Source organism: Erinaceus europaeus, chromosome 6, assembly GCF_950295315.1.
Source record: "Erinaceus europaeus chromosome 6, mEriEur2.1, whole genome shotgun sequence".
NCBI lineage: Eukaryota > Metazoa > Chordata > Mammalia > Eulipotyphla > Erinaceidae > Erinaceus > Erinaceus europaeus.
In genome coordinates, this window is record NC_080167.1 from 17,745,279 (window position 1) to 17,764,694 (window position 19,416).

General features: G+C 52.3%; 1 protein-coding gene and 1 long non-coding RNA gene across 4 annotated transcripts in view; both read right to left on the minus strand.

Annotated features, from left to right (window-relative positions):
- Positions 1-2,000: 2,000 nt before the first annotated feature.
- SCARB1 (scavenger receptor class B member 1) overlaps positions 2,001-19,416 on the minus strand; it is a 74,915-nt gene continuing 57,499 nt past the window's right edge. For 2 of the 3 annotated variants that reach the window (XM_007539770.3, XM_060193292.1), the window contains exons 8-13: positions 17,734-17,852; positions 15,297-15,370; positions 11,780-11,831; positions 9,574-9,720; positions 6,761-6,889; positions 2,001-2,805 (exon numbers count right to left, since the gene is read on the minus strand). In XM_007539770.3, coding sequence (XP_007539832.1) covers positions 6,761-6,889; positions 9,574-9,720; positions 11,780-11,831; positions 15,297-15,370; positions 17,734-17,852 — 521 coding nt within the window. In that variant the 3' untranslated portion in view covers positions 2,001-2,805. The remainder of the gene's footprint in view (positions 2,806-6,760; positions 6,890-9,573; positions 9,721-11,779; positions 11,832-15,296; positions 15,371-17,733; positions 17,853-19,416) is intronic. The other variant, XM_016184938.2, reaches the window with a different exon arrangement.
- On the minus strand, positions 7,983-9,567 carry LOC132539097 (uncharacterized). Its single transcript, XR_009550411.1, has 2 exons — positions 8,711-9,567; positions 7,983-8,647 (listed from the first exon to the last, which is right to left on the minus strand). It is a non-coding gene; the product is annotated as an uncharacterized LOC132539097 (long non-coding RNA).

Consider the following 19,416-nt stretch of genomic DNA (forward strand, 5'->3'; position numbering starts at 1 on the left):
CCATTAAAGGTGGAACGTTGCTATGGTATCTCTCCTCTCTGTCTATCTCTCCCCAAATAAACAAATAAATTGGGTGCTGGGCGGTAGCGCAGCGGATTAAACACACATGGGCGAAGTGCAAGGACCAGCGGAAGGATCCCGGTTCGAGCGCCCGGCTCTCCACCTGCAGGGGAGTCGCTTCACAAGCGGTGAAGCAGGTCTGCAGGTGTCTGTCTTCCTGTCCCCCTCTGTCTTCCCCTCCTCTCTCTATTTCTCTCCGTCCTATTCAACAACAGACACAGTGGCAACAATAACAATAACAAGGGCAACAAAATGGAGAAAAATGGCCTCCAGGAGGAGTGGATTCATAGTGCAGGCACTGAACCCCAGCAATAACCCTGGAGGCAAAAATAAATAAATAATAATAATAAATAAAACAAATAAATAGGCTAGGAAAGCCTCTTAGCACCACGTGTGAAGCTCTGAGTTCATTCCCCAGGGAAAAAAAAAGGAAGGAAGGAAGGAAGGAAGGACGGATAGAAGGGAGAGACTAGGCAGTGGCATATCTAGCAGAGCAAATAAGTTAAAATACTCAAGGACAAGGGTTCAAGCCCACAGTCCCCACTGGAGGGGGCAAAGCTTCATAAACAGTAGGTCAGTACCGAAGGCATCTCTCTTTCTCTGTCTGCCCCTTCCTTCTTAATTTTTTTAAAAGATTTTTTTATTCCCTTTTTGTTGCCCTTGTTTTATTGTTGTAGTTATTATTATCGCTGTTGGATAGGACAGAGAGAAATGGAGAGAGAAGGGGAAGACAGAGAGGGGGAAAGAAAGGCACCTGCAGACCTGCTTGCGGTTTGTGAAGTGACTTCCCTGCAGGTGGGTAGCCGGGGCTGGAACCCGGATCCTTATGCCAGTCCTTGTGCTTCGCGCCATGTGCGCTTAACCTGCTGCGCTACCGCCCGACTCCCCCTTCTTGATTTTTTTTGTATATATATGGAAAGAAAGAATAAAAGAAAAAGCCTATGCACTAATGTTTGGAGCAGCTGTACATTTAGAATTGTCAAAACCTGTGCTATAACTTGCCTTAGTGTTCAGTTCTTCAGTGGTTAAAACCCTGTGCTGTCTGCATATGGTGGACCTGCACTCAGCAGTACAGCAGATGAACTGTTGATACAGATGGCCGGGTCTCAGGCCTTCCTGGAAGATTTTACTCCAAATGAGTAGTGGGGAGTGGCGCACCCAGTTAAGTACAAATAGTATGAAGCACAAGGACCTGTGCAAGGATCCAGGTTTGAGCCCCCTCCCCACCTAAGGGGGTGTGGGGGAGAGAAATGGCAAAGCAGGTCTGCAGGTGTCTATCTCTCCCTCTCTATCTCCCCCTCCCCTCTCAGTCCTATCCAATAAAAAAAGAACAGTGGGGGGAGTTGGGCGGTAGTACAGCGGGTTAAGCGCACATGGCACGAAGTGCAAGGACCGGTACAAGGATCCCGGTTCGAGCTCCCAGCTCACCACCTGTAGTGGAGTCACTTCACAGGCGGTGAAACAGGTCTGCAGGTGTCTATCTTTCTCTCCCCCTCTGTCTTCCCCTCCTCTCTCCACTTCTCTCTGTCCTACCCAACAACAACAGTAATAACTACAACAATAAAACAATTAAAAAAATTTTTTTAATATTTATTCCCTTTTGTTGTCCTTGTTTTATTGTTGTAATTATTGATGTCGTTGTTGTTGGGTAGGACAGATAGAAATGGAGAGAGAAGGGGAAGACAGAGGGGGAGAGATAGACACCTGAAGACCTGCTTCACCACCTATGAAGCGACTCCCCTGCAGGTGGGGAGCCGGGGGATCGAACCAGGATCCTTATGCTGGTCCTTGTGCTTTGCGCCACCTGCGCTTAATCCACTGCACTACCACTGACTCCCAAATAAATATTAAAAAAAAAAAAAAAAAGATTAAGAAAAGACCAGCCTGGAGCACCCCATCCCAGAGGCCCCAGCCCAGCAAACAAGTGCAGACACCATCACTTACTTTTAAAAAAGATTTATTATGTCAATGTTTTCAATTGTGAATTCTTTTCCAAATACAACAAAAGTTATTTATCTTCCAGTAGAAAAGAGATGAGATTTGCCCTGGGGAGCAGGAGCACCAGGTGGAAGGTCGACCACTTGAGTAAAAACCTGGGTGCTGGGGCCCCCTGGCATCTCTCCTGGCACCTGAAAGCTGAGGGCTGGCCCTCCTGCCACCTTTGCTCTGTGTCAGGATGGTCAGTGTCAGCTGGAGGAAGGAGACCCAGGCACCCAAGTCTGGTGCCTGAGTGGACTTGAGGGAGATCAGGCAGGGAGCCTGAGGGAGCAGCTGTTATCTTGGGCTCAGGGTGTTCTCAGGGACCCCTTATGAGGGGGACGAGCCACCAAGGGGTGTGCAGTGTTTCTCAACCATGAGGAAGACAGCTGGGGAGAGGAGGTGAGTCATTGGGAGCTGGGCCCCATGACTGAACAGATGAGCCTCGACCGCCCGCCCCAACAGGGTGGGGTAGACTCAGCGGCCACGGCACCTGCCGTCCAGCAGTTTGGGTCTCTTGGAGAGAAGGTTCCAGAACAGGCCCTGTTGATGAGTCCTCAGCAGTGGCTGCATCCCTGAGTGTGTCTGCACCACCTGCGCATGTGTGTGCTCGGGAGATGGGGGTGTGCCGTGTGTGTGCAGGGGCTCTCAGACTGGGGGGCTGGCCAGTGGCCTGCTGGGAGCGTCCTGAAGAAGCGGGGTGCAGGGGCTAGCAGGCTGTTTTGGCTGGGCAGCTGACTGGAGCTGGCTTGAGGCACCGACAGGAGTCTGTGGAGATAGGGGGAGGGGCTGGGTCACTGAGCCTGGTCACTAAACCCCACCCCCTGCCCCACAGCCTCCCAGGGGTAGTCCTAGAGGCAGCCCGTAGGATGTGGCTCCAGAGAACCCTTGCCTCCTTGGCTCACTCAGCCAGCCCCTCTCTCCATGCCCTGTGCCAGGTCCCTTTCAGAAATGGGGACCCTGGGACCCCGAGGAATATGGTTTGTCCAGATGGAGGGCAGGGCAAGGAGTTGGGGTCTGCAGATAACACACACAAACCCAACAGGAGGCCACTGGAATGTCCATGAGAGGACAGGGCGTCTGCAGACCATCACAGGGTGGCACCCCCTCACCCCCCACGAGCCAGCCACACACAGAGCGAGAGCAACACACTTAGCTCTGGGCAGGGAGACACAGACCAGGAGGGAGGGGAAGGACCACACCCCATGGGGGGGGGTGACAAAGGGTAGGAACAGCAAAGGGTCAAGACCAAACACCGAGGATCACTGCTGGGGAGCCTGGGTGAGGGGATCCAAGCCTGGCAATTATATCCTGGCCTTTTCTCTCTCTTCTTTTTTTCCTTTTCTTTTTTAGCCAGAGTACTGCTCATCTCTGATTGACGGTGGTGCTGGGGATTGAGGTGTTGGGACTCAGGCAAACAAGGTCCTGGGTCCAATCCCTGACATTGCATATGGCAGAATGATGTTCTGCTTCTCTCTCTTGCTCATAAATAAATAAATAGATAAATAAATATTTCTAAAAGAATAAATAGAAATAAAGATCCCCTGTGGTGGTTACTATTAGAATGGGGTGGGTATGGTGTGAAGCTCTGTCTTTTTTTTTTTTTTATATATAGGACAGAAAAATTGAGGGGGGGGAGATAGTGAGTGAGGGAGACACTTGCAGCCCTGCTTCACCACTCATGAAATTTCCCTCCAGCAGGTGAGGATGGGGGCTTGAACTCCATACACTCTACCAGGTGCACCACCACCCAGCCCCTACACCCTTGTTATAATTTTATAAACAACTAATAAAACTTTAAAAAAAAGAAGTCTCAAAAAATATTTAGGTGAAAAAAATTTTTAAGTGACATCCTCCCCCCACCCCCTAGCCCTCTTATTGTCTTTCCAGACTCCTCAGCCCAATGTCTGGGGAGCCCCAAATGCTGGGTCCCTTTGTGGCTGCCCCTCTAACCACACAGTGGGGACAGAAGGCCAGGCGGGGTTCCTGAGGACAGATCCAAGGTTCCTGGACTAAGCCAGATGCCACACTTCCTATAACTACCACAGGGGGGCAGCATGGTGCAGCCTGGTCCTGGACTGCAGGCTCAGGCCAGACTGAGAGAGGCTGGCACCCAGCAAAAACCAGGAGGCTCCCTTGGCTGTGGTCTTTCCCAAGGAAGGGACTGGGGAGTCAGAATGTGGAGTAGCTTCCTCCCTCCTCCAGCTCCCTCCCACTCCCCTTTAGCCCAGGAGGGAGGACTTGGAAAGGGAGGGAGATGAAGGAGAAGATAAGGCCAGGACAGCACAGTGGGAACTCCATTCAATTCCTAGCATTGCTTGTGCCAGAGTGATGTGGTATATATATTCCCTGTTGTTGCCCTTGCTGTTATTGTTGTTGTTATTGATGTCGTTGTTGGATAGGACAGAGAGAAAAGGAGAGAGGAGGGGAAGACAGAGGGGAGAGAAAGACATCTGCAGACCTGCTTTACCGCCCAACTCCCGTATGTGTGTGTGTGTATATACAAATATATTAACCAGAACATTGATCAGCTCTGGCTTATGGTAGTGTGGGAGTTTGTACCTGGGACTTTGAAGCCTCAAGCATGAGTAACCATTATGCTATCTCTAGCTCCTAAATAAATGTATATATATATATATATTTAAAAAAAAAAAAAGCAGAAAGATAAAAGCCCAAGGACTATTCCCTCAAGAGATGGTGTCCTGTATGGCCACCCAGGTTGTTCACTGCCCAACGGTACCCAGCCAGAGGAGGGTGTTTGGGGGGCCTGCCACACCCTCTGCCCTAGGTCTTCATTAACTACACAAACTTCTTGCCTTCTGGACCCCCTGGAGGGCCAGCTGTGGTGCCTCCTGGCCCCCTAAAACCCAGCACCCACCCTGCAAGGACCTCAGGGCTGAAGCCCCGACCCCCACCAGTCTGAAGTCCCCACTCCAGAGGGTACCTACCTCTCTAGGGCATGGGGCCCCTGGGGCAGAGCCAGTCTGCCTTCCAGAAGGAAGAAAAAAAACCTCTCCTCCTGGGAGTCGGGCGGTGGCGCAGCGGGTTAAGCGCAGGTGGCGCAAAGCGCAAGGACCGGCATAAGGATCCCGGTTCGAGCCCCCGGCTCCCCACCTGCAGGGGAGTCGCTTCACAGGTGGCGAAGCAGGTCTGTAGGTGTCTTTCTCTCCCCGTCTTCCCCTCCTCTCTCCATTTCTCTCTGTCCTATCCAACAACAATGACAACAATAATAACTACAACAATAAAACAAGGGCAGCAAAAGGGAATAATAATAATAATAATAACCTCTCCTCCTCAAGGCTTAAAAGTCAGGTGTGGCTGGCTAAATCAAGAGGAGAGCCCCATTTTGCTTGTTCTTTTGGGGTGGAGGGTGGTTGTGTGTGTGTGTGTGTGTGTGTGTGTATGTGGGGTGGGGGGAGGTGCAGGACATCCTTGCTAGATCTTAGGAGCTACAGTCACGAGGCCCAGACCTCAGGGCCAGCAGCTCTGACTGTGCAAGAAGCGAGTCAGACCCTACATTCCTTTTCCCAAGTCTCCACAGGGGTGGGGGCAGCAGGGCTGCAGCCAAACAAATTCTGCAGAAAAGCCATGGGAGTTGTCCCCAAGACTGGGGACCGCTGCCCTTAGACAGTCACCACTTAATGCTCAACCTGCTTGGGGTCAGGCCCTGCCTGGCTACTCCAAGGGTGGTGGGGGGGACAGGAGAAGGGTTCCCCCCACCCCCTCCTCCCTTCCCTCTTCCGCTTACCCACTTTTCCTTGGGGTCTGACTGCCTCCTCCAGGCCTGACTGGGAGGGGACTGTAGGCGGCCAGCTGGCCCCCAAGAACAGGGCTGTTGCCTGACTCCAGCTCCCTGGCTCTTGGGGTGCTAGTGAACCCCAGGAGTCTGCCAGGAGAACAGCACCTCAGTTCGGCCCTCCCTCCCGTCCCAGAACCTCAGAGTCCGCCCACCACACAGAATGGCACTTGAATACAGAGGAAGATCACTCCCAGGACACCACCTTCCCCCCCCCCCCCCAGGGAGGCTGCCCACCCAGCCAGCACTTCTGGTTAGAAGTGAATTTTGCATGCACAGCATGTGTGTCCCCCATAAATGCCTCAAGCTGAACAGCTAGCTTTGTCAACCTCAGTTGTAAACCCTACCAGGTCTCTCTTGTTGCTTCTGTTTGTTTCAGAGACAGAGAAGGCAGAGAAACAGAGAGTGAGAGAGACCACAGCACTGATACTTCCTCCAATGCAGTGGGTGGGTCGGGCTCGAACCTGGGCTGTGCGTGTGGCAAAGCAGCGCACGACCCAGATGAGCTATACTGCTGCCTCCCCCAGGCCCCGTGTCGTCATTGGTTAACTAGGGGTGAATTTAGTGAATTTAGGGTTCGGCTTCCTGGTCACTGGCTGCCTCAGTTCCTTTCTCTCAGGCCAGTCATTCTGGGTTTATTTGGACCAAGGCTTCTAGAATGCGGTCCCCTGCCATGGCCTGGGAATCTGCATTTTTCAACCAACTCTCCCAGAGGAGCCCCAGGCCCAAGAGGGTGGGACTGCCAGTGCCTGCTGCCAACAGGGACGAAAGAAACGGCCACCCCACAGTGTCTACACACACACACACGCACACGCACGCACACTTCTCCATTCTACCTATATTCCGGTTGAAGAAGGGGGGTGGGGAAAGGTGCAGCATCCAGAGTGGGGGTTCTACCCGCTTGGGGGGGTGTTACCTGGTACCCACCTACAGTCTCGCCTCCTGCAGCACTGTGCCCTTGGGCGCGGAGGTCATCAGGGATTCAGAATAGGCCTGCATGGCCTCCTTGTCCTTTGGGCCCTTTTTACTACTACTCCAAAATAAATAGCATCTCCCCTAGAAGATAACCAAGCTAATTATAGTCGCCATCACGGCCAGACCCCAAGCGCTCGCACGGTCCTGGGGTTCTTTCTCACCAGGCCATAAAACCATCATGGCGGGGGAGGGGGGGAGGTTTAGTGCCCGTCACCAGGGGAGACATGGGTGCCAGCCTTGGTCAACAGACAGGGTGGGCAGAAACTAAGTAAGGCCATCCCTGGTGGGTGGGAGTTTCAGATTTTTGTTTTATTTTGTTTTTCCTTCTAGAAGAATGATGGGAATGGTAAACTCTCCAGCCTGTGATTGTTCGGGGTTTGTTTTTCTTTTCTTTCTGTTTTTTTTTTTTTTCCCCCCGAAGCAGGACAAACATGCCAAAACATGGAAGACACAAGCCCTGCAGAGCCAGGAAGTGCAGGATGGATGGGACAGAGGCCATTGACTTTGCACCCCCCTCTTTCAACCCCCCACACCCAGTGAAATGTGGAGGGGAGGGAACCCCTCAGCCGACTGTCACAGATGCTGTGCTGAGTTTGGAACATTTGGGGCTGGGGCTGGGACTTCTGTCCTTTTTTGCTTCCTCTGTCCCCCACATGTGGCTGTGTTTTTGGGTAGTGCCCAGCACCTGGAGGCTGTGGCTTCTGGCCCACCTTCCCAAGCTATAATAAATAATCAGTAGGTGATCTGTAGAGTTCCTCCTGCTTGCTGGAGGGACAGCCCAGACTGGGGCAGGGACAGAGGAAGGGACAGCACTAATCATCAGGGCCTCCAGCTCCAGCGAGCCAGGTACACCTGCAAACCAGGTTCCCCTAGTGAAAGAGGAGGGTTCAGAGGGGCATCTCCGTTAGAGGTCTGGAAGCTAGAGAAAGTTCGGGAAAGGCTTAGTGTGGCCAGCAAGCATGCAAGCTGCCTTCAAGAAAAAAGGGGAAAGAGGAAACTGGAAAGCAAGCATGGCAGCCAGGCAGCCCCACACCCTCCCATCCCCTGGTCCCCCAGCACAGCCTGGGGGTGGGTGGCAGTCACCAGGGCAGCTTTCTGCTTCCTGGAGCCACGGGCCCTTCAAGGCTCCCAGCCACAGAGCAGCGGCTCCTCCTGTGTGACCACGACTGTGTAATGTCTGTCTTGGCCCTTAGTCTCCAGACCCGAAGTTCAAGTCTTTTCTGTACCCTTCAAACTGGGTGCAGCGGCTCAAGGTAAAAGAGGTGGGGAAGGCATGTCGGTGAATCAACGAGTGAGCGAATGAATGAATGAATGAATGAACGAACTAAAGATTTGTTGTCCTTGCCTCCTCTCCTCTTTTTCCTTCCACTCCCTTCAGGAAACATCCACCCCCACCTGTTCCTCCGTCCTCACTCACCTGGGCCTCCTCACTGCGTCCACTGAGTCGGACGCCATCAGTCACTCTCTTGAGAAGCTTCCAGAAGCTTCCTGTCACCCTTGGAATCAATTCTCTGGAGCCCAGTGTGGTGTCCCTCTGTCACCTCTTAGACCCCACCTCCCAGCCCTCCACCATCCCTGCTCACTCCCCACCAGTCCCCTAGCTCTGTTCCCAGGCCATTCCCCATCCTAGAGCTGTCTCCCTGGTGTATGGTTTTCCTGGGGAACACTCTTACTGGGGAGTACTCTTCCTAGGGACACTCTTTCTAGGGAGCACTTTTCCTAGGGGAGCATTCTTGCCGGGAATACTCTTACTGGAGAGCACACTTCTTCCTAGGGGAGCATTTTTTTCCCAGGGGAGCACCCTCTCTCTCTGGAGAACACTTTTCCTAGGGGAGCACTCTTACTGGGGAGCACTTTTCACAGGGGAGTACTCTTGCTGGGAACATTTATCCTAGCGTGCACTCTCCCTAGGGAGCACTTTTCCTAAGGGGACACTCTCTGGGGAGCACCTTTCCTAAGGGGACCCTTTTGCTAGAGAGCACTCTTCCTACTGCTCCACACTCACAGCTGAGTTGAAACTCTCTTCAGGGGAGCTGCTCCTGACACCCTCTTTACACTCATAGATCCCTGTGTCCCCAGCCCCTGTAGACGCTGGCTGTCCTTCCCAGAAGCCACACATGTCTATGAAACAGTCAGTGCAACCTGTCACCACGTCAGACCCACGGGACCTCAAAGGCATACCGGGCAGGGAAAGGTATCGCAGTTCAGTGTGTCTGCTTCCTGTCCTGACCACCTGCTGCCGTGGCCAGGCTGCTTGGATAGTCTGGGCTAAGCCAAGCAGAGCTGAAAGCTGGGTCTGTGCTCTGTGTGGCTACTGGACAAGTGAAGACACACATGTGGCCCTGTCCGTCACGTGCCTGTCACCCAGAAACTGTAGCTTCTGTCACCCACCAAATTTTCTGTCTGTCTCCCCAACTGGAACTCAGCAGGGACATCACTGTCACCGCCCTCCCCCCGCCCTGTGCTGACAGAGCCCCGGCCAGGTGTGCCGACCAGATGAGCATCCCAGCTCCCATCTCACCAAATGCACCTGCAGCACCTCCCCAGGGAGGGACCCTCCCCTCCCCTCCCCCCCCCCCGCCCCCAGAAGAGGCAGAGAAGAGGCGATACAGACAGAAAGCAGAGGCCCCAGACTCACAGAGGCTCCCTATCTGGGCAGGGACAAGGGGATGCTGCCCAGAGAGGGAGGGGGGGTGTGGGAGAGGGGGCTGGAGAGACAGAACCAACCTCCAGTCACAGCCCAAGGGCAAGCGGACACCCCCTACCTGGACTAAGATCTCGTAGACTGCGAAGATGAGCAGCAGGAAGCAGCCCAGGCCCAGCAGCACGTACTGGGCGTACTGTAGCACCTTGGGCACCAGCACCAGCTGCTTGTAGAAGGTCTGAAGGGGCTCGCCTTCCATTGCTCCGCTCTGCAGGGAGGGGACAGGACAGAAAGGATGGGGCCCGTCCCCACGACAAGCCTTTCCTGCCGCCAACCCCCTGCTGGGTCTGTGCTGAAGCCACCATGGCCGCCCATATTTCCCAGTCACCCTTGTAGTCAGCAAGGGTCATGTGACCTTGTTCTGGCCAATGGGATGTGAACACGGTGATCTAGCCCTTCCAAGCCTGGACTCCAGGAACCGACCTGGGTGTTCTCTCTCTGTCTCCATCCACTCACTGAGCCCAAATCAGTACTAAAGGGCTCCCGGAGGAAGGCACCAGAGACAGGGGACCGGCACGTCCCCAAGTGCCTGCTTGGGGCAGGGCGCCATCTCCACCAGTGCCTATCAGTCTGAGCACAAAGGGAGTTGGTAGAGGCCATCTGCGAGCTCACCCGGCTTTATTCACAAGCCAGTGCAGAGGGGGCCCAGGAAAGCTGTGGGGAGGGAAGGTGGATAAAGCACTGGACTCTGGAGCATGAGGTCCCAAGTTCAATCCCTAGCATCGAGTGTGCCACCGTGATGCTCTGGATATCTCTCTCTCTTTCTTTTTTTTTTTTTTTTTAATTTTTAAATATTTATTTATTTTCCCTTTGTTGCCCTTGTTGTTTTAATTGTTGTTGTAGTTATTATTGTTGTTTTTATGTCATTGTTAGATAGGACAGAGAGAAATGGAGAGAGGAGGGGAAGACAGAGAGAGGGAGAGAAAAATAGATACCTGCAGACCTGCTTTACCACCTGTAAAGCTACTCTCCTGCAGGTGGGGAGCCGGGGTCTCTCTTTCTTTTTAATTTTGTTGACCAGAGCACTGCTCAGCTCTGGTTTATGGTGGTGCAAGGAACTGAACCTGGGACTTTGAAGCCTCAGGCATGAAAGTCTCTTTGCATAACCATTATGCTATCTACCCCTGTCCTCTTTTTCTCTTTTTTCTTTCCTAAATAAATAAGTCTATAAAAATAAGTAGGTGTCTATCTTTCTCTCCTCCTCTATGTCTTCCCCTCCTCTCTCCATTTCTCTCTGTCCTATCCAACAATCACATCAATAACAACAATAATAACTACAACAATAAAAAAAAAGGGCAACAAAAGGGAATAAACAAATATTAAGAAAAAAAAGGTGAACTGGACTTTAACAAAAAAATAACTAAAAAAATAAGATGAAATAAAATGTTTGTGGTCTGGGAGGTGGCACAGTGGATAAAGTATTTGGCTTTCAAGCATGAGGTTCCGAGTTCAGTCCCCAGCAGCACACGTCCTAGAGTGATATTCTGGTTCCCTTTCTTTCCTATCATTTTCACTAAAAAATAAATAAAATATTTAAAAATAAAGAAAAGGGGGCCAGTCGATGACACACTTTGTTAAGTGCACTTATTACCATACACAAGGAACCATTTCAAGTCCCCAGTTCCCACCTGTTGGGGGAAAGCTTCACAAGTGGTGAAGCAGGGCTGTAGGTGTCTCTCTCCCTCTCCATCTCCCCTCTCTGCTCTATCAAGTAAAGTAAATAAGGTTTAAAATATATATCAAAATCATTTTAAAAATAAATAAAAACAAAGACAGAAAGTCCAGAGGAAAAGCTGACACCACGGAAACTGCCTTCACCTCAGAGGTGGCCGTGTAGGGACCAGGAGATGGCTCACAGGGCAGAGAGCACACCCACACCTGACCTTGCCCAAGGACTCGGGTTCAAGGCCCCAGTCCCCACACACAAACATCTGCATGGGGTGGTTTCATGTGCAGTGGAGTGGTGCGGCAATGTCTCTTCTTGCCTTTTCTCGTTCCCCAGCTCGCTCTATTTCTCTCTCCAGAAAAAGCAGGTGGGTGAGGGGAGCTGTCAGCATGAAGCAAAACAAAACAAGCAGTCGTCATGTGCATGAGTAAGATTATTCGCCTCCAGAGCCAGAGAAGTGACAGTTTCTCCCAGCTCCGCCTGCGGGGGCAATATCCCTGTGTAGCTGCCGCCCGGCCTTCTCTGCTCACCCCCTACCCCCACCCCAGGGGCTCTCCCAGGCTCCCCCACTCCGGATAGACCAACGAGGGAGCCAGCTCACCTCACCAAACCACAGCATGGGCAGCACCACGGGCGCGATTTTCCCCGTTTGCCTGGAGAGAAGCAGAAGACAGAGAGTGAGCTGCTGCTGCTGGTGGTGGTGGTGGGGGGGGGTGTCAAGGACGGTGCTGGGGAGCCACTGAGAGCAGCAGGTATAGAGGATCCAATTCCAGCCTGGGAGAGTGGGGGTTCCCGACCACAACCTGATACCCTGACAGGGTGGCTTAGTGGGTGACACTGTGTGACCAGGTCCTGGCTAATGAAATGCTGCCAGAAGCATATTTGGGACAATTGGGGAGGCAGCTGACACAGCTAAGAGATGGCTGTGGCTGGGAGGCAGATGCAATGGCTGGAGCTCCAGCTGCCTCGGCATCAGAGGACAGAAGTCACGTGCTTGAAAAATGATGACAGAAACTAAGTTTTCTTTGTTCTAATGAGATAGCACCACTCCAGCCTATGTGGTGACAGGAACTGAAACAGAAACTGCATACATGTGAGTTCAAGTTCAATTGCTAGGAGGTGGCACAGTGGGGAAAGCACTGGACTTTCAGGCATGAGGTCCGGAGTTCAGTCCCAAGCATTGCATATGTCTGAGTGATGCGCCGGTTCTGATTAATAAACTTAAAAAAATAATTTTTGTATTACCTTTTTTTAAAACATTAGAATTTATTTTTTGTTGCCCTTATTGTATTTATTGTTGTTGTAGTTATTGATGTCGTTGTTCTTGGATAGGACAAAGAGAAATGGAGAGAGATGGGGAAGACAGAGAAGGGGAGTTAATAAGATAGACAACTGCAGACCTGCTTCACTGCTTGTGAAGGACTCCCCTGCAGGTGGGGAGCCGGGGACTCAAATGGGGATCCTTACACCAGTCCTTGTGCTTAGCACCATGCACTTAACCCACTGCACTACCACCCAACCCCCTTGTATTATCTTTATATGTTGCATAGACACAGCCAGAAATCAAGAGGAGAGGGGGTGATAGAGAGGGAAAGAGATAGAGATGCCTGCAACACTGCTTCACCACTTACAAAGATTTCCTCCTACAGGTGAGGTCCAGGGGCTCGAACCCAGGTCCTTGTGCACTGTAACATGTGCGTTCAACCAGGCTGCACAACAGGGTATGCACCACCCAGTTCTTTTTTTCTTTTCTTTTTTTTTTTTTTAACTAGAACACTGCTCAACTCTAGCTTATGGTGATGCTGGGGGTTGAGCCTAGGACCTTGGAACCTCAGGTATGGAAGTCTTTTTGCAGCTGTTTCCCCTCACTCAGTTATCTTTAAAAAAAAAAATCAGGCGAGTTGGGCAGTAATAAAGCAGGTTAAGCGCACATGGCACAAAGCGCATGGGGCCTGGTTCGAGCCCCCGGCTCCCCTCGTGTAGGGGAGTCACTTCAAAGGTGGTGAAGTAGGTCTGCAGGTGTCTATCTTTCTCTCCTCCCTCTGTCTTCCCCTCGTCTCTCCATTTCTCTCTGTCCTATCCAACACCGACAACAACAATAACAACAACAATAAAAAACAACAAGGGCAACAAAAGGGAATAAATAAATATTTTAAAAAATTATTTAAAAAATCAATTGCTGACTTGCAAAATAAGAGAAACTTAAGAGCATGACTGTCGGGGGGGCAGGCAGTAGTGCAGTGGGTTAAGCACACATGGCGCTAAGCACAAGGACTGGCTTAAGGATCCTGGTTCAAGACCCCGGCTCCCCACCTGCAGGGGAGTGCTTCACAGGTGGTGAAAGCAGGTCTGCAGGTGTCTGTCTATCTTTCTCTCCTCCTCTCTTCATTTCTCTCTGTCCTATCCAACAACAAAATCATCTATTAACAACAACAATAATAACTACAATGATAAAAATAGCAAGGGCAACAAAAGGGGGAAAAATAGCCTCCAGGAGCAGTGGATTTGTGGTGCAGGCACTGAGCCCCAGCAATAACCCTGGAGGCAAAAAAAAAAAAAAGCCAAACAAGGGAGAAGCTGGGTGGTGGCACACATAGTAGGGTGCTCTTGTAACTATGCAAGGACCTGAGTTCAAGCCGCTAGTCCCAGCCTACAGAGGGGAAGCTTCAGAAGTGTTGAGACAAGTCTGCAGGTGTCTCTGTCTCTATCTCCCCCTCCCCTCAAGTTCTCTCTGTCCCTATCTAATAAGATAAAAATCAAGGGGCCACCCAGTTGAATGCACATGCTACAATGCAAGAGGACTGGGGTTCAAACCCCTGGTCCCCACCCACACGGGGGAAGCTTCACAAGTGGTGAAGCAGGGCTGCAGATGTCTGCCTCCCACAGCTCAACAGAGCACCCCTGCCCTCTCCCCAGACACCACAGCACACACCCACACAGAAACACCCCAGGGACATTCGTGGAGTTTTACCCATAGGGGCTGGGACAAGGAAACCCCCAGGCGTCCACCAGCTGCTCAGTAAAACGGGCTCGAGCCACATGCTAGAATTTCATGCCAGCGTAAAAAACAACTGGGGCCAGGAGGCGGTGCACCTAGTTAGGTGCACACATTACAGTGCACAAGGACCCAAGTTCAGGCCCCTGGTCCCCACCTGCAGTGGGAAAAAGCTTCCTGAGTGGTGAAACAGGACTGAAGACATCTCTTTCTCTTCCTCTCTATCTCCCCTCCAATTTCTGTCTCTATCCAATAAAAAATAAATAAATAAAATAAAAAACAATCACTGGGCTGGGGAGACATCAGCATCAGGAGTGCAACAGATTTTCCTGCCTCAGACACCAAAGTACCAGGATTAATCCTTAGCACTACGTGACTCCGTGAAGTCAGAGCTGAGTAGTGCCCTGGCAAAAACAAAACAAACAAAAAAAAAAACGCCTCACTAACGAGGCTGGCTGACAAAATGGTTCACTTGAACAGTGCACTGCTTTGCCCTATACGTGACCCAGGTTCAAACCCAGCTCCCACTTCTCACTGGAGGAAGCTTTGGTGCCTGAGGCACCTCCCCCACCCCACCCCAACTTCTCCGTCTCTATCTGAACAAGTCAGCCCACACCCAGCAAACTCTAAGACGATGACGAACGAGTGAATAAAAAGATCCAGCAGGGAGGCAGCCTGGCTGGCAGAGGTTGATGCCTGGCACTGAAGACGCCTGAATGCTGCTGGGGTCTCTTTCTCAGCCCATGCTGTTAACTAAGCAGCACAGCTATCAGACAGACACGTCCCCCCACCACCCCAGCAGGTGAAAAGGCACAGCCCGCCGCTGGGTCAGCCTCCTCTCTCCAACACCTGCTTCTGTCCGGACTCACTTCTGGTCCTCTGTGGACAGGAGAACAGGATTTGGGAAGAGCATGCCCACTAACTCCTTCGGCCCCGGGGGAGGGGCAAGGGCTGAGAGAAAGGGGGGCCTCTTGATCAGGGGTGTCAGCACGCTGGGGAGGGGGCTTGGCCTTGTATTTTGGGGCCCATCCCACACTCACATCCAGCCCAGCCCAGTTCCCAGGAGGGTCACTGGACTCGGCACCCTGCCCCCCCCAGGGCCCTACCCCCCAGAACCACTCACCCGATGCCTCTGATGGCCTTGATGAAGAGGCTGAGCTGCAGCTTCACAGAACAGTTCATGGGAATGCCCGTGACCTGAGGCAACAAGCACGTGAGGGGCGTGGCCTGGAGCCCCGGGACCCCTGCCCCTCCTCCCCCACAGCCCGGGGACTTCCAGGCCTTTCTGGATATGTAGTTTTCCCAAACAGCTTCAAATCCCGCCTCCTTCCCTATAGAAGGCCTCGGTCTGGGTGGGGAGGCGGCTCAGTGGGAAGAGCACAGGACTTGCAAGTGTAAGGGCCAGGGTTCAAGTCCCAGTGCCACACGTGACAAAGCAGTGTTCTGGGCTCACATTCACTCTCCCTCTTTCTCAACAGAAAGATCTGGGGCCAGGAGGCAGAGGGAAGACAGCATAATAGTTATGCAAATAGACTCTCATGCCTGAGGCTCCAAAGTCCCAGATTCAAGCCCTGCACACCACCATAAGCCAGAGCTAAGCAGGACTCTGGTAAAAACAAACAAACAAAAACCACTATATTGGGACCAGGTGGTGGTGCACCTAGTTGAGTGCATGTTACAATGTGCAAAGACCTGGGTTCAAGCCTCAGTCCCCACCTGTAGGAGGAAAGCTTTGCGAGTGGTAAAGCAGTGTTGCAGGTCTCTCTCTCTCTCCCCTTCTTGATTTCTGGCTGTCTCTATCCAATAAATAAATAAAAATAATTAGAAAAATCATTTAAAAAAATGTTTAAAAGAAAGAGTGGTCTGGGAGGTGGCACAGTGGCTAAGACACTGGCCTCTCAAGCATGAGGTCCTGAGTTCAATCCCCAGCAGCACATGTACCAGAGTGATGTCTGGTTCTTTCCCTCTCTCCTATCTTTATCATTAATAAATAAACTCTTTAAAAAGAAAGAAGAAAAAAAAAGAAAGAAAGATCTGGGCCCAGGCAGTGGTGCATCTGGTTGAGTGCACACATTATAGTGCACAAGGAGCCAGGTTCAAGTCCCTGGTCCCCAGCTGCAGGGGGCAAGCTTCACGAGTGGTGGAGCAGGGTTGCAGGAGTTTCTCCATTGATCTCCCCCTCCCCTCCCAATTTCAGTCTCTGTCATGAATAAATGTCACTGATGGGGTTGGGAGGTGGCTCGATATGCAGTTGAGGCCCTGGGTTTGATTCCCCAAACCACACAAAAGTACCATGAACAGCAACAAAGTGTGTGTGTGTGTGTGTGTGTGTGTGTGTGTGTGTGTGTGTCTGACCTTGAAAGTCTGGGGATCTGGGACTTAGGAGGGTGACCTCAAGCCTCCAGGGAGCCTCGTCAGCAGGGAACATTCCACAAGTGCCGGGTCACCCAGAGCATATCCCCTGGGAGCTGGGGAGGGAACTCTGGGGCCACACACACCTGCTCCCTGGGCTCACCTGGCTCCGTGTGTCCCTTCGGCCTGACACTTAGTCATTAATATTAACAAGGGAAAGGAGCAGCGGTGACTTCATGAGCAGTAAGGCGAGCTGCAGGTCTCTCTCTCTCTCCTTCTCTTTCTCTCTCCCTCCTTCCCTCCCTGTCTAGCTCCCCATCCCCTCAATTTCTCTCTGCCTCTACCCAATAAAATAAAAGTCATAAATATATTAGGTTTTTAAAAATGTTTTGTATTATCTTTATTTACTTATTGGATAGAGACAGACAGAAATTGAGAAGGAAGAGAGAGATAGAGGAGAGAGACAGAGAGACACCTGCAGCACTGCTTCACCACTCGCAAAGCTTTCCCCCTGCAGGTGGTGACCAAGGGCTTGAACCTGGGTCCTTTTGCATTGTAACAGGTGCTCCACCACCTGTTCCCAATATATAGAAGAGAGAGAGAGAGAAAGAAGACAGAGAGACTCAGCAGCTGGACTCAGGAACCATGAAAATTAGCAGCAGCAAGTGCCAAGCGGAGGGGTTTCCAGCGAGGCCTGGAGCCCATCCGTTCTGGAAACTGACACTTGCTGAGCTTGGGGACCGACGCAAGAAACCACCAAGTGGGAGTGGGCACCGTGCAAAGCAAAGGTTGGAGGGTGATATACCAAATCCCAGGAGGGTCATGTGCATGACACCTGTGCCTCCTGCTCCTCCCTGGACAGAACCCCACATGGGACAGACACTCCCACCCGCCTATGGGCGTCCAGAGGTCATGCCGGCGTCTGGGCTCTGTCCGAGGGTAGTCTCTGGCTAATTAGCAGCTGATAACTCCTAATTAATTTACTGCTTTATGAGCCTCTGACAGAGACAATATTCTCCCAGAGAGATAATGAAGCCTTTGAGTCCTGGAGCCAGGGTCAAGGTGGGGAGCGGTGTCCCCGTGGGCTGTGTGACTGTTTGGACTCAGTTGATGCCAAAGAAAGGTCCCACCTCCCCAGCCCGAGGAGCTCCCTACAGGGGAGCAGGGATGCACCCACCCCGCCCCCTCAGGTGGTCAAAGTGCCTCACCGGGTGCACATCCAGGAACAGGGAGTGCTCCTCGGGGTTGGGGTCCAGGCCTGTCACCGCCTCAGCCAGCACAGGGTCAGCGTTGTAGAAGTGAGGGTGCGACAGGAACAGGGGTGCATCTGGAAGGCAGTGGGGTGGTGGGGAAGGGACATCAGGACAGGGGAGCATGTCTGTGGGGGTGGAGGGAACCCCAAAGTGACCAAGTGCAAGCGATGGTCACCAGGCAGCAGGACAAGGCTCCGTGCTGAGGAGAAGAGCAGGGACGAGGAGCTGACAGATCTGACTCAAGTGGGTGAGGAGGGAGGGGAAGATGGTGGGGGAGGAGGGCTTGCAGAGGTGAGGGAACCACAAACCAGAGAGAGGAAGAAAGGAAGGAAGGAAGGAAGGAAGGAAGGGAGGGAGGGAGGGAGGGAGGGCGCAAAGGCCAGACCAGCAGGTGGGGGTGTGGAGCCTGGGTTCCATGGAGCAGCCCAAGGGCAGAGAGCAGAAGCCAGTGTGCCAGGCCAGGCCCACACACCTGCTCTGCTGCGGCTCTCCCAACCGACCGACAGAGACAGATGGACAGATGGACGGAGACCCCCCTCTGTGACAGAGTCCAATCCTGAAAGGCGAGGCTGGAAGCCAAGGCACCCTCACCACAGGGGACAAATGTCGAGGGGGCCTGGCAGGCGAGAGGAGTGAGGAGGAAGAGTTGGCGTCTCTCCAAGGCTCGTGGGAAGTTCAAGACACACAGAGACACAGAGACACAGAGACAGAGAGCAGACTGGTAGTGTGAGGCTCGGGGAGGGCCCCCAGGAGGGAGGTGGGCTGCCAGGAGAAACAAGACCTCCTTGGGAGGGGAGGAGAATGGAACTTGATTTGGCTACACGACCCTGCGCTTCCTCGAATCAGCTGTTTCATTTATGATTGAGACAGAGAAGGAGAGAGACAAAGAGACACCTGCAGACCTGCTTCACTGTTTATGAAGTTTCGCCCCTGCAGGTGGGGATCGTGGGCTTGAAACCGGCTCCTCGTTACATGGTCAAGTGTGCACTCAACTGAGCGCGCCACGGCCCGGCCCCGGATGAGCTGAGTCTGAGAAGGAAGCTCTCGGTTTGGCGAGGGGCCTACCAGAAGGACTCTTGCTTCGCCATGCTCCCGGCTCGGGTCTGAGCCCCTGGCACACACCGCACGGGAGAACTAGAGCCCTGGGGGGAAGCTCAGTGTTGTGCTGTCTCTCCCTCTCTCTTTCTCTCTCTCTCTTTTTTAATTTAATTTTTATTTTTAGTTATTTATTTTTTAACTTTTTAAATTATCTTTTTTATTTATGGGATAGAGACGGCCAGAAATCAAGAGGAAGGGGGAGACAGAGAGGGAGAGAGACAGACACCTGCATTACCACTTGTGAAGCTTTCCCCCTGTAGTTGGAGAACAAGGGCTTGAACCTGGGTCCTTGCACATTGTAGCATGTGTGCTCAACCAGGTGCACCAGCGCCCAGCCACTATTTTATGTTTTTGTTTTGTTTTGTTTTGTTTTTACTAGCACTGCTTAGCTCTGACATATATGGTGGTGTGAGGGATAGAACCTGGGACTTTGGAGCCTCGGGCATGAGTCTTTGCATAACCATTACGCTGTCTACCCCTGCTCCCTCCCGCTTTCTCTTAGTCTATGTACAAGTGTGGCGCTCTCTCTCTCTCTCTCTC